We start from the raw sequence: 14,413 nt of genomic DNA on the forward strand, positions 1-14,413 counted from the left end.
AGGCTAGGATGCCTAGCCCCTGAACTTGGAGCCCAGCCCCAGCCCCCAACCCCATCTCAGGCTTCTAGAATTCCTCCTACCATAAATCTCTGAGGCCCTGGCACCCCCTGGCAACAATTTTTGATTCTGTTGCAGTTGCAAATGATACCTTACGAGATTAATCATCTCCAGCCCTCACAAAGTGCTGAGCCCCTCACCTGGTCTTGTCCATGGGGTCTGCTGAAGTCTGTGAGACCCAGAAGAACAGAGCTTTCTGCCTGCCCTCATCTTGCCTTCCCTGTAATACAGCTCTTATGAAGCCATCCCTGTCTGCCATCTGCTTGTGTCTGGGCCCCAAGTCCACGCAGATGTGGGGTTGGGAATGGAGGAGGGAGCAGGGTGGTCAGGGCTGGCTCAGCCCATACCTGGAACAGTACCTGCTGGATGGGGACACATGCATAGATCCAATGGGGGCACATGCATGGATTTAGGTGTGCACACACGTGCAGATACCCATAGGGCATCGGCGTGACAAGTAATGGTACTGCTGGCTGATTTTTTAAAATATTGATTTGTTTGTCTGCACCAGATCATGGTCTTGTCCAAGTGGTGCAGTAGTGAAGAATCTGCCTGCCAGTGCAAGAGATGCAGGAGACTGGTTCAGTCCCTGGGTTGGGAAGATCCCCTGGAGTAGGAAATGGTAACTCACCCCAGTATTCTTGCCTGGAAAATTCCATGGACAGAGGAACCTGGAGGGCTATAGTTCACAGGGTTGCGGAGTCAGACATGTCTGATCACGCACACTGGGTCCTAATTGTGGCATATGGGATCTAGTTCCCTGAACAAGGATGGAACCAGGGCCTCCTGCATTGGGAGCCCAGAGTCTTAGCCACAGAAGTCACACTGCTGGCTGATTGTTAAACACTGAAATACTTTCCACACTTTTTGGTGAATAGCCATTTTCTGAATCCCCCCTCCCCACACCAGATGTTCAGGCCTGCCAGGGACCTCAGGGCTCTCTCAGGATTCATACATACAATGGTAAGAGGCCTTCACGGACTCTGCCCCATGTAGGTCCAGGGTCTGTTTTGTGATCTGCCCACAGCCCAGGGCTCCTGGGTTGTAAAATACTTTTAATGTCCCAGGCTCCAACACAAGGAGAACACTTTCATTCTAATTGGCATATTTCTGAAAATTCAAATTTGCAATTTACTACTCCTAAGGATAAGGACCCTTGATGAGTCCCTGGGTTTGGGGGCTCTGGAGGAGTAAGAGAAGAGCAATGAGGGGTCTTGGGAGGAGGAGAAGTAGAGGGACTGCTCTGGGGGATGACAACATGGGATTGGAGGGAGGGAGGAAATCTGGGGACATTCTGAGAGTTAAGAGCATGGGAGAAGAGGCAGGTAAGTAGAGATGCTGCGAGGCCATACACTTGGAACATAAGTGATCAGAGGTCAAGGGAGGTGCTGGAGATCGAGGATTAGAGGACGTGCCAGTGGGAAATGAACTTGGTGAAGTTCTAAGGAGCAAACACCAGGGAAACAGCATTCCTTGGGCATATGAATTTATTCATCCAGTCAACAAAGGTTTATTGAGCCCTTGTTATCTTGTCAAGCACTGACTCAGGAAGAAGTGGCCACTGCCCTCATGCAGAGAGTGCAGCGAAAATGCCAGCAAGACAGACATTCAAAGATGTGTGACGATGTCAGATGAGAAGCCAAGGCCCAGGCAGGATCACGGGGCATAGGAGGTAGTACGTGATCCAGGAGCAGCCAAGGGGACAGGTGGGTATATAGGGAGAAGTGGGGTGCTCAGGGAACATGGTGGAGCTTAAGGGTCAGGAAGTACTAAGGGTTAGGGACTTCTAAGGCTTAGGGAGCTGCTAGGGGATCAGAGAGAGGCTACGATATCAGAAGTGAAAGGGAATAAGAGGTCGCTGAGGGGTTGGTATCTTGTATCATCATATAAGAGGTCAGGAGGGGCCCAGGGGCAGCCAATCACTCCCTGAATTGCACAGACACAGAAGAGTCGGTCACCCTAGTCCGCCGCAGCCCGCCGCGCTCCAGCCGGTTCTTGGTCTTGTGCAGGAAGTGGACGAAGCGGACGCCGGGGCCGTACTGGCGGAACACGTGGGACACCTGGGGCAGCACCGGGGTCAGGGAGAAGTTCTTATTAGGGCCCCATAAACCCTGCGCTCCTCCCTCCTTCCTCTGTGAGGTCTTGGGACACGAAAGCACGTGTGGGGGTGGTGGCCGGGGTAGGGCGTCTCACCTGGATCCAGTGGCCGGGAGGGCCTCTCCCGGAGGTGCGGGGGGCCACGTGGTGCTGGGCGATGACTGTGCTGCGGTCAGCCGCCAGCAGCCAGACGTGCAGCTCATACACACACGCGTCCAGTCGGCTGTCCTCGAACCTGGGGTGGGGGGCAGGCCTTCAGCTGCCACCACAGCCCCCGCTCCTGGTACAGTTGCCGTTCCACACACACCCCCACTGGAACCCTGTGTTCACCGGGGCTGGGTGCTGCTTGTGACATGGCAGTGACCAAGACAACCCCACTCCCTGCTCTCATGGCATTAATAATGGTCCAGTGGAGGAGATGGACACGTCATTAGGAAGCGACAACCAGGCATGGTCAGAGCTGGGATAGGGGACATTCGGGGTACTGGAGCATAATGCATCTGACCCAGCTTGGGAGTGGTCAGGGAAGGCTCCCCGTGGCCTGAGTTCAACCCCTGGTTGAGGAACTGAGATCTCTCAAGCTGTGAGACACAGCCAAATAGAGGGGGGAATCCATCTCAAGAAAAGAGGGTGACCAACATCCAAGGAAGAAAGAAGAGGCTCTGGGCTGGAATATTTCAAGAACAGAAAGATTCAGAGCAAAGGGGCCAGAGAGATGGAAAGGGCTGGGTCCCCCAGTGGCAGGAGGGTCTCAGGGAGCACGGGGTGAGGCATGCGCTTTGGGGAGCCCACGTGTGCCACCTGGCTGGGCAAGTGGGCGGGACGGAGGCACGTACCAGTCCATGACCGTGATACGTGGCTGCTCATCATCCAGTAGCTCCTCCCACAAGCCCTCGGCCAGAAGGTCCACGCACTGCTGCTTCACCGTCCAGCTGTGAGAGAGGGCACGGGGGAGGGCTGCCATCTGCTGGCATTCTCCCAGGTCAGCCGGGCCCCCAGAAGAGGGACACCCTGATCATTGCACCCTGCTAAAGACGTCAACGACGCTGGCCTATGGGGGCTGAGCACCACTCAGCACCTCACAGTCTGGGTTCCTATGAGCTTCTTTGAGGGCGATGCATCCTGAACCCTGTGTTGCAAATGGGGAAACCACGGTGCACACAGGAAAGTGACTTATCAAGATCGAGCAGCAAAGAAGTGGCGGAGCTGAACCCAAGTGCCTGTGACTCGGAGCCCCTGAGTTGTGGCATCCCACCCACTATGCAGAAAGGGGGCCCAGTTTAAAGGCAGACAGATGTGGCCTAGGTGACTCCCGTTCGCACAGAGATAGGCTGAGTATAGGAACAGTATTAACTGCTAGGCTTGCCTGGTGGCTCAGGCGGTAAAGAATCCGCCGGCAATGCCGGAGACCCGGGTTGGATCCCTGGTTCGGGAAGATCCCCTGGAGAAGGGAATGGCAACCCACTCAAGTATTCCTGCCTGGAGAATTCCATGAACAGAGGAGCCTGGTTGGCTACCGTCTATGGGGTCGCAAAGAGTTGGACGCGAACTGAGCGACTAAGCACGGCATGGAACACCTACTATGTGCAAACTAGCCAGACCTATGCCTTGTGCTTTATGGGCATGCTCTTATGACTTATCCTGTTTACAGAGCAGGAGACAGGGCCCAGAGAGCTTTTCCAGGTCCCACAGCGAGGGAGGCCGGAGGAGGGAATCAAAGGCAGGCCACGTGTGTCCCGGCCACTCACCTGAGGTTCTGCTGGAGTTTCTCAGTCCTGATGCGCCAGCCGCGGAAATTGCCTGGCGGGTGGAGGAGCAAAGGATTAGAACGGGCCCCTTCTCCAGGGCCACCCCCTCCACAGCATGGGGCTAGCCTCCGGGCGCTTACCCAGAGCCTCCAGGGGTTGCTGGGTGGGACCGGTAGGGGGCGCTGGCTCATAAATGTTGATGCCTGAAACGCGCAGGGAAGCGGAGCCTCAGGCGGGCTGAAGCCGCCCTCCTTCCTGCAGGCTCCCCACTCCCTGCCCGCTGGACTCGGCTGGAAGGACGGGAATCAGTGCCCCGCCTGCCAGACCAGCCCAGCCAGGCAGCGGGGAGTGAGTCAGGGCCCCGGGAGAGCCCTGAGAACGTGCTGGGGTCAGAGGGCCCGTGCTCGGAGGGGGACGGCGTTGTGGCGAGAGGGGAGGAGCAGAGGGGGAGAGAGAGGAACCTAGAAAAAGGGAGAGAAGATGGGAGGAGGGAGACAGCTCCGGGAGAGAGTGGAGGACAGGGAAGCCTGGCGTGCTGCAGCCCGTGGGGTCGCAGAGTCGCATGGGAGCAGGGAGGGCGAGATGCAGGGTGAGGCAGACCCTGTGAGAGAGACACAATGTGCAGAGAGACAGAGAGACACGCTGAGAGAAAGGGGACCGAGAAGGAAGTGCTAGAATGCATGGCTGCTCGGGCGCTCCGGCGTGTCAGATTCTTTGCGACGCTAGGGATTGGAGCCCACTCGGCCCCTCTGTCCGTGGGATTCTCCAGGCAAGAATACTGGAGTGGGTTTGCCATGCCCTCCTCCAGGGGATCTTCCCGACCCAGGGATCGAACCTGCGTCTCCTGCATCTCCTACAGTGCAGGTGGATTCTTTACCGCTGTGCCACCCGGGAAGCCCCAGAGAAGGATGCAGAGGAATAAAACCACAGAGGGAGACATCGAGAGACAGAGACGGAGAAACAGAGAGACAAGGAAACAGACAAAGAGAAGACGAAACCGACGGTCTAGGTGAGCGAGCCCAGGGGAGGGAGACGGAGGCGTGGCGGCCTCCCGGCGGCTCCAGCCTCGCGCGGGCCCCGCACCTTCGGGGTTGGGCGAGCGCAGCAGGTTGCGGTAGAGCGGCCGCCGCAGGAAGAGCAGCTTCCAGGTGAGGCGCGGGGGCAGCTCCAGGCTCCCTCCCGGCGGCGCCCACTCTTGCAGCAGCAGCTGCCGCGCGTGGGCCTCGGTTGGCGACTCGGGCGCAGGGGGCCCCGGGGGCTCGGGGGCCGCGGGCGAAGGCGGCGACGGGGGCGGCGGCGGCGACGCCGGCTCCTGCGGGCTCGCGGGTGCCTGCATTCCGCCGCCGAGCTCCGGCCCTTCCCGCACCTCCTCCATCGCTCGGGTCTGGGTGACTATCCCGGCTCCTCCGCAGGGTTCGGGGTGAACCCGGGGCGGGAGAGGGCGGAGCGCCTCGACTGGCCTTTAAGTAGAGGGGTGCGCTGGGGGAGGGATCCGGGCCCCCAGGCCCTCCTCCCTCGGGCTCGGGAGCCCAGGTCCCAGCCCCTCCTTCTCCCAGCCTGCAGAAGTCCGGGTCCCAGCCCTGCTGTGTTTCCCAAGCCTCCTGCTCCAGTTTCCCCAGACATCAGCCCTGAGAGGGGCGTGACCAAGGCGCTAATGCCAGGGCTCGGCTCTCTAATGAGGCTCATCCACCTCGTTAACATCCCGCGTGGCTGGAGGAAAGCTTAATTAATGAAGCCCCCCTTTCCCCAGCTGCCCCCGCAACCTCCGGGTCAGCTGGGCATGCTGTAAGGTGGGGGTGGGAGGGGAGTCCCGCCTCTGCTTGTTCCTCCTCTGTCCTCACCTGGGACATAAACTTGGGACCTGATATTTCTTGTCCCGGAAGCATAGGGGGGTGGGGTGGGGGACAGAGAGAAACCCAGAGAGACTCTGAGCTAGAGACGGGGAGTCACAGGGATGGGGGACCCAAGGGAGACACTGAGATAGTGTCAGAAAGGGAGGTAGTAACCCCTCCTGGATATTAGGGTGCCTTGCATCTCTTCCTGGGGTTGGGGCAGGCGGTGCAGGCTGGCCAAACCTCCTCCCTGGGAGGTCATAGGGAGTTTGGAGTCAGGGCTGGAGCGATGGCGGGGGCAGGAGGTCGGGGTGCGGAGGAAGTGGGGTGGTGGAGGAACCTGTAGGGCCAGATGCCCACGGCCACATCCCATCCTTGCTACATCCCACAGCCCGCCCGGGTAAGCACAGGCTCAGTCCCACATAAGTTACCAGTAACAAGTGCCACAGTGAGCGCTTTCTGCTTGCTAGATGTTGTCCTAAGATTTTACAAGTTCATTTCATCCTCTAACAATGTAGGTGCTACTATTACTGGCATTTTATATGTAAAGAAAAGATAGTAGTGAATGAATATGGAGTTGCCTGCCAGCTGCATGCACCCCAGCATCTAGCTTGCACACTAACCCTGAGTAGGGAGCTGTTGTTATCCCCCATTTTACAGATGAAAAACCAGAGGGCTCCCTCACAGGCCTGGTCCCATACCACCCCAGATAATCCCATATGCTTCCCGCCCCAGATTCCCGCAAGATGCTGACAGACACATTCTGCAGACATACAGAGTGGAGCTCACACCACCCAAATGATGATGCTCGTGTAATTAATGCCTGTGCGCCAGGCATTGTTCTAAATTCTTTAGGTGAAGTAATTAATTCAGTCTCCATATCTTCCATAGAAAATAGGTACTATTGTTATACCCACTTTGTAGACTTCTACTTTTGTAGAAGTCTCCGTAACTGAAACTCAGAGAGGTCTAGTAACTCACCCAAGGTTGCACAGCTGGTATGTGGCAAACTGGACAGGGAGGTTCAAGTGATACATGGGGCTACAGATTCAAATTGTCCCCAGAGACAGTGGCTCATACAGAAACAGATGGAGAACATAGTTACATTTATTGAGTGTCTGCCTGTAACTCATTAAGTCTTACAACAACCCTGGGAGGTGGGGATGGGTAATAGTTCCTCCACTGATTGGGAAACTGAGCCAAGAGAGGTGAAGTGACCCATCCTGGGAAAGCTGGGAATTAGCCAGGGCCCTGGGGGGAGGAAGGACCCACAGAAGGGGACAAACTAACTTATGTGCAGTATCCCTGCTCACCCAGAAGTCCTCTAGAAGTTTCCAAATACTTGCAGAGCCCATGATACATGCATACCTGGAGACACGCCCACCACCACTGCAAGCTCACAGACCCACACCCATGCCTGGCTGCCTGCCTGTCTTCATTGGAGGAGGAGGAAAGGACAGAGTCGGGAGGAGGCGTGTCTGTCTAGTGGAGTCAGAGCTGTCCCCAGGTCAGAATCCAGGGCAGGGAGTGGCTCAGAGCCAGAGACCAAAAAAAAAAAAAGAAGGCAGGAAATCTCTAGAGTGAGGATCAACACCCCTCCTGTCTGCCCCCCTCCTGCCATGGCGTCCACATTATCTCACTCCTGGGGTCCTCAGCCCCTTCTCTTACACACACACGGGCCACAGTCAAAGGGGTCTTATGAAAAGTTAAACACAAGTAGTCACTCCCCCGCTTAAACAAGCCATGGCTCCCCAGTCCCCTCAGGAGAAAAGTCCCAGCTCTCTGCCAGCATTCGAGGCCCTGGATTTCTGGTCCCTGTTCTCTCCCATCTCAAGGATTTTGCTCAGAAAGTTCTTTCTACCCAGAATGCCCTTCTGTCTCACCCATATCCTTATACCACATGATCCCCAAAATTTAGGTCTCATTAAAGTTCACCCAGGGAATAAGTTCACCCAGGGAACTTATTTTAAATGTGTACTTTCAGGCTTCCCTGGCAGTCCAGTGGTTAAGATTCTGCACTTTCAATGCAGGGGGCATGGGTTCGATCCCTGGTCAGGGAACTAAGATCCCACATGCCTCATGGCATGGCCGAAAGAAAAAAAAAAAAGTGTATTTTCAAACCTTACTCCCAGGAGTCTAATGCAGTCCCTGCGGACAACAGAATCTCAAATTTTAGAAAGACCCACCCTATCACCCCATACCATGAGAAATATTTTTCCTTAAATCTGAGCGATCCAGGAGCCATACAAGCCGAGTGTCTTTCAACACTGGATCTCCAGTGTCTCCTTTCTTCACCTTGAGATCCCAGTGTGGGGTCTCAAGGTCTGAAACAGTGATCTAGAATCAAAGAAAGCAGGTTTGTGGTTGCCTGGGCTGAAGGGCAGAGGGGTGGCCTTTCTGGGGTGAGAAAAAAGCTTTATCTTAATTGTGGTGGTAGTTATATGGGAGTATACTCTTGCCAAAACTCATCAAACTGTATCTTTAGAATGGGTGTGTGTCGGGGGGTGACTTCCCTGGTGACCAGTGGTTAGGAATCCACCTACCGATGCAGGGGACGTGGGTTCCATCCCTGGTCTGAGAAGATCCCACATGTCTGGGAGCAACTAAGCCTAAGCACTGCAAATACTGTCTGTGCTCTGGAGAGCCTGCTCCGCAACAAGAGAAGCCACTGCAATGAAGAGCCTGAGCACTGCAGCAAAGAGTTGCCCCTGCTTGCCACGACTAGAGAAAGCCAGAGCACAGCAACAAAGACCCAGCGCAACCGAAAGAAAAAAAGGGTTTCGGGACTTTCCTGGGGGTCCAGTGGTTAAAACTTCATGCTGCAATACAGGGGGCAAAGGTTCGATCCCTGGTTGGGGAACTAAGATCCTGCATTCAGCTAAAAATAATAATAATAAAATTTAAAAAAATTAATGGGTGTATTTTCTTGTATGTAAATTATATCCCAGTAAGAAAAAAAGCCAGAGGATACGGCAGTCCCGATGTGCAGACAAGGAAATAGCAGCAAACCTCGCCCTCCTATCCCTTGCTTGCTCAGTCACGTCTGACTGTTTGCAACCCCATGGACTGTAGCCCGCCAGGCTCCTCTGTCTATGGGATCTCCCAGGCAAGAATACTGGAGTCGGTTGCCATTTCCACCTCCAGGGGATCTTCCTGACCCAGTGATCGAACCCGTGTCTCTTGCATCTCCTGCACTGGCAGGCAGATTCTTTACCACTAGCCACAAGTCTATTGGGTGAAAAAGGCAAGATGTAGAGTAGTGGGCCTCATAGGCTACTACCTTTTATTCTTTCAATAAATATTTATTAAACATCCACAGTGTCCAATCCCTCTGTGTTGGTGATATAATGGTGGAAGAACAGATTCCTATCCCTGTGCGGCTTCTTTGTGGGAGGAGGGATGGACTTCAGCATTTAAAAAATTTTTTTCTTTCTTTCTTTTTTTATTGGCCAAGTCATTGGGCTTGTGGGATCTTAGTTTCCTGATCAGGGATCGAACCTGCACCCTAATGTGCACGGGGTCCTAACCACTGAAGCACCAGAGAATTCCCTCAATAAGTAACTAATTAATGAGCAGCACGAAATGCTTTGCTGGTGAAAAACGTTGTAATGACAAGGAAAAGGAGTGGTTAGGAAACCCGTTTTATCTGAGGTGGTCAGGGAAGACTTCTTGGAGGAGGTGACATTTGAGCAAAGACCTGAAAAGGAGGCAACGGCAAGTGTAAAGGCCCTAAGGTAGGACCAGGAGTGGTGGGTTTGGGGAACAGGAGGGAGGCCAGTGTGGCTGGAATGGAGGGAGCGCAGGGGAGATGAGGTCAGATAGAGCATTGCGGGGGGCAGCTCTGTAGGATTTATCTAAGTGTAATAAATTCACAGTGAAACTGCGGGGAAAGTTTCAGCTGGACGTGATGAACTGATCTCTAGCTGAGTGTGGGCAGAGGCTGCAGGGAAACAATAAGGAATGTGCTGGGGGTGGACAGGACCAGAGTGGCGCCATAGAGTGACCGCCGGGCCGAGGACAGATTGAATATCTGTCACTCTGACAGAGAGGAAAGGCTTGATTGGCCTTGAGGGTTGAGCAATGGGCAGAAGAAGGTGGTACCGTTTGCAGAGAGGGGACGATGAGGCCAGAACATGACTGACGGAGAGGAGGAAGCAGGAAGCAGTATCCTGTCTCAGATGTCAGTTCTTGTTGCTTAGTCACTAAGTTGTGTCCAACTCTCTTATGACCCTGTGGCCTGTAGCCCACCAGGCTTCTCTGTCACTGGGATTTCCCAGGCAAGAATACTGGAGTGGGCTGCTACACAAACTCATGTCTCCTGCACTGGTAGGAGGATTCTTTACCACTGAGCCACCTGGGAAGCCCCAGATGTCAGTACTGGACATCTAAAGGGGCAATATTGGGGGTAGGGGCAGCTGGACGTACAAGGCAGAGTTCAAAGACAGGCAGCAGGGCTGAGACACAGATCCGAGAGGCATCACCATGTCAACACCCGAGGAACAGAAAGATGATAAAAATGATGACAGTAACAGCGACAACGGAGCAGTTACTGTGCTCCTGGCACTGCGTGCTCTACGTCTATTAAAGCAAATGCACCCTGTAAGGCAGGTATTCTCATGAAACCAACTTTACAGATGAAGAAACTGAGGCATGGAGAGGTGAAGTGTCTTACCCAAGGTCACACAGCCAGAAAGTGGCAGAGCTGGGATTTGAACCTCTGTTGTCTGGCCCCAGAGTCTGCATCGCCTGCAAGGGTGGCCCAGGTTAGGGCCCAAGCTCCTCATGCATCTTAATCCTTCTCACCAGCCATCTGCTCTCCTGAAACCCTTCCCAGCTCCCCACACTCTCCCCACACCCAGATTCTGGTTTGCAGCCCCGTTTCTAAGTTACCGAGTTGGTCCCAGTTTACCTTATCCCCATCTCTGTCCCTTTCGTTACATCCCAGCATCTCTGAATTCCACACATAAGAAGATTCTGAGTTCTCAGACGTGGTCAGGGGAAAGCCTGGGTGGGTTCTGTCTTGTGCCCCAGGTGGGAAATTGAGCTGGAGTCTGCTGCTCCGTCTTCCCCATCAAATGGTGGATTCATCTCTTAGGGCTGCCGCAGCAAATTAGCACATGTGTGGTGGCTTACAAAATAGATGTATTCTCTAATGGTTCTAGAAGCCAAAAGTCTGAAATCAAGTTGGCAGGAGGCAACCCCTCAGAGGGTCTAGGAAGGATGCCTTTCTCGCCTCTCCCAGCTCCCGGTGGCACCAGCATTCCTTGGCTTGTGGTCAAATCACTCCAGTCTCTGCCTCCGTGGTCACATGGCCTTCCTTTGCTCTCATTTCCTTATGTCTCACTCCTTAAAAAAAAATTTGTTTATTTGGCCGCATCGGGTCTCAGTTGTGGCACGACAGCTCTCTAGTTGCGGTGCAGGCTCCGGAGTCTGTGGGCTCCGTGGTTGTGCTGCTCAGTTGCTCTGCGGCATGTGGGATCCTAGTTCCCCAACCAGGGATGGAACCCATGGCCCCTGCAGTGGAACTGTGGAGTCTCCACCATTGGACCTCTAGCGAAGCCCCCCACCCCCAGTTTCTGATTCGGTGATTCTGGGGTGAACCCAAGCGGTGATGCTGTGAGGATGGTCTGGGATCCCTCACTAAGAACCACTGTCCTAGTGGTGAGGAGCAGAAGGCTGCCTGAGTTCAGCAGTCCTCACGCTTCCCCTGTGTGTTCTTGGGCGAAGGACTTTCCTTCTTTCCAAAGCTTAGCTTCTCATCTGTAAAATGGGTCTATCTCCTCCCCACAGTGCTATGTGAGATGGTCCACACTTTCCTCCTCACCCACCATAAGTCCCGTATTTTTGCTGGTCCTTGACCCACCAACTTCCTTCCCACCTCAGGACCTTTGCATATGCCTCGCCTTCTGCCTACAAGGTCTTCCACTCCATGCCTCCACCGATGACTTCCTTTCCATTCAAATGTCATCTCTTCAAAAGGCACACCCCCTCTTCCTTTATTCTATCTAACAATGCGTCTCAGTGATTGCTCCCTGTTGGTTCATATAAAGCAACTTGGGAGCTCCCCCACCAGGTCAGTTTCCTACCCCCTGTGCTCCTCTGTCACCACACCCCGTTCTTTCTTTCTTGAACTTCATGTGGTCTTTAAATACCTATGAGTATGTGGGTATGTTCACTTGGTAATGAACTGTGTCACCCGGTGAGAATGTCAACCTCATCAGGGCAGGGCCTTGGGTGGGGGTTGGTTTGTTATTTGTCCCCGGCTCAGGGTTGGCATAGACTGGTTGCTCTGTTTGTTGAGCAGGGAGGGCAAGAACGCTGGGTCCCCAACAGGAGGACGAGGCTCTGTCTAGCCCAGAAGCCACATCCAACCTGCCTCAGCCTAGCTTCCCATGACTCCTGATGAAAAATCAGTATCTCCCCCAGGAGTGCCAGCTTGGCCCTGGGTCCAATCCTGCTGGTACAGAGAAAGAAAGGGTGTTGGGGGGGGCGGGCAGCAGGGCTTGGACGAGCAGATGGTGGCTTCTCCACCAGGACTGCAGAGGATGGGAAAGCCCAGCCAGGTCAAGAGAGGCGTGAGGGTGGAAGAAAGGTGTGCTAGGTTGGGTACCACATCCCTGAGGATAAACCACTGGGCTCTGAGGTGGGGATATGTGTTGAGCCAGCTTCACCTTGTAGGGGGCGACAGAGAGGCAGGATGAGTTGGGAGATAACAGGAGGGAAGCAAGATGGGATGGAGGGAGAAAAGAGGAAGACAGGGGAAGCTGGTAAGGAGGAAAACAGAGAAAGACAGAGATGAAGGTGGAGACAGAAGTCTAGAGAGGCTGAAGCAGAGAGACAAACAACAGAGATGCTTATGGAGACTGGAATGGAGTCGACCAGATCCAGGGAAGGATCCAGAAGGTCAGAGATATCCAGAAGGCATCACCTGAGGGCAGCGGGCAGGTGGGAGTCCAGGGCAGGCAGGGGAGGGGGCAGGATAAATTTGCCAGATAGAAAGTACGTCTCTCCTGTGGCATTGCTTAGGACAGTGAACCATCGCAAGCTCCCTGAACGTCCATCAGCAGAGGCTGTTCTGGTGAAATCAGGGTTCATATGCACCACGGAATACTACCGAGCCATTACCATGGGCGAGGTTGCTTATGCACCCTACCCAGGACAGACCACCAGAATACGTTGTTAGGTCGCTGTAGGAGGATGTGCACATTTTGCAAACGTTTGTGCAAAGTAGAACATGCGCCAGTACACGCACGTAGGTATTTCTAGGTATGCGCATACATTTCTGGAAGGAGATGCAAGAAACTTGTCTCAGTGGCTGCCTTGGAGGACGGCAACCCGGGGGCGGGGCATGTGGAAGAAGGAAGATTGACTTTGCAATTTAGTCCCTTTGGAATCTTTTATATTTTGTACCATGGGCTTCTGTTACCTGTTCAAATACTCAAAAAGATTAAATGGCAGAATAAGAGAGAGAGAAAGCTGGGGATAAAGGTGTAGAGAAGAGAGGGAGAGGGGAAGAAAGGAAGAGAGAATTTAATTCTGTCTAACCCAGTGGTCCCCAGACTTCTGCAGATACCTTTGGTCAACCTGGAAAAGGCTGTGAGCTGTCCCCAACCCCCAAGCAACAGGTCAGGCCCCTGTTTGCTGCCCCGTCTTGTCCCCTACCCCAGCCCAACACCTCTCAGTGTTTTCCAAGAGCAGCCATCTCTCTTCTGGAGTCTCTATTTTGGGGTCTGGCCTAGTTTGGTTGACTGCAGCCCCAGAAGACAGAGGCTGACCCTTTCCTGCTCAGACCTGTGGTCCCTCAGGTGCAGTAGTGAGAGATTCTCAGTCTTCAGGAGGCTGTGGCATGGTGATGACTTTGAACCCTGCCTTGATCACTTTCTTGCTGTGTGATCTCAGGCTGGTGACTCAGCATCTCTGTTCCATAGCGTCCTAACTGTAAAACAGGACAAGGAAGGTACTTCCTCAGAGGGCTGCTAGGAAGGTTGGTGAGCCTGGAGAGTTAGTCACTCAGTTGTATCCGACTCTTTGCGACCCCAAGGACTATAGCCCACCTGGCTCCTCTGTCCGTGTAATTCTCCAGGCAAGGATACTGGAGTGGGTTGCCATTCCCTTCTCCTGGGGATCTTCCTGATCCAGGGATCAAACCTGGATCTCCTTTAATGCAGGTGGATTCTTTACTGCCTGAGCCACTGGGGAAGCCCTAGGAGGATTGGGGTTGCCATTATGAATTGCCACACACTAGGTGGCTTGAAACAGCATAAATGTATTCTCTCATGGTTCTGGAAGCAGGGAGTCTGAAATCAAGGTGTCAGCAAGGACTTGCTCCCTCTGGAGCTTTAGGGGGAGATTTTTTGTCTCTTTCAGATTCCAGAGGCTGCTGGTGTGGTTTTACTTATGGCCATAGGACTCTAATCTCTGCCTGTCTTCACAAGGCCTTCATGTGTCTCAGATTTCCCTGTTTTTTTCTTATAAGGATATTTGTCACTGGTTTTAGGGCCCACCCAGATAAGCCAGGAAGATCTCAGCTCAAGGTCCTTAATCACGTCTCAAACACCCCTTTTCCAAATAAGGTCACACTTACAGGTTCCATGAGGACATATCTGGTTTTTTTCTTTTTTGGGGTGGTGGGGAAAGAGAGGAACACTATTCAAGCTTCTACAGGGTTAAACGAGGTAA

At 53.8% G+C, this 14,413-nt stretch overlaps 1 protein-coding gene across 1 annotated transcript; it reads right to left on the bottom strand.

Moving 5' to 3' along the window:
• Positions 1-1,526: 1,526 nt before the first annotated feature.
• NCCRP1 (NCCRP1, F-box associated domain containing) lies at positions 1,527-5,417 on the bottom strand. Its single transcript, XM_055411085.2, has 6 exons — positions 4,986-5,417; positions 4,043-4,105; positions 3,903-3,954; positions 2,991-3,086; positions 2,251-2,389; positions 1,527-2,117 (listed from the first exon to the last, which is right to left on the bottom strand). The coding sequence occupies exons 1-6, from the start codon at positions 5,275-5,277 to the stop codon at positions 1,977-1,979; spliced, it is 783 nt and encodes a 260-aa protein (XP_055267060.2). The 5' UTR covers positions 5,278-5,417; the 3' UTR covers positions 1,527-1,976.
• Between the last annotated feature and the right edge of the window lie 8,996 nt (positions 5,418-14,413).

The sequence above is a fragment of the Moschus berezovskii genome, chromosome 22 (assembly GCF_049115385.1).
Source record: "Moschus berezovskii isolate FMDL1 chromosome 22, NW_MosBer_1.0, whole genome shotgun sequence".
In the NCBI taxonomy this organism is placed as follows: Eukaryota; Metazoa; Chordata; class Mammalia; order Artiodactyla; family Moschidae; genus Moschus; species Moschus berezovskii.

What these genes read in the sequence shown, in the direction of transcription:
- NCCRP1 (XM_055411085.2), bottom strand. Translation starts at nt 5,277, where the DNA reads ATGGAGGAGGTGCGGGAAGGGCCGGAGCTCGGCGGCGGAATGCAGGCA. An exon ending in AAACTCCAGCAGAACCTCAG is followed by an intron (nt 3,087 to 3,902) that starts GTGAGTGGCCGG and finishes CCTCTCTCACAG; the next exon opens with CTGGACGGTGAAGCAGCAGT. An exon ending in CTCCCGGCCACTGGATCCAG is followed by an intron (nt 2,118 to 2,250) that starts GTGAGACGCCCT and finishes GTGCTGCCCCAG; the next exon opens with GTGTCCCACGTGTTCCGCCA.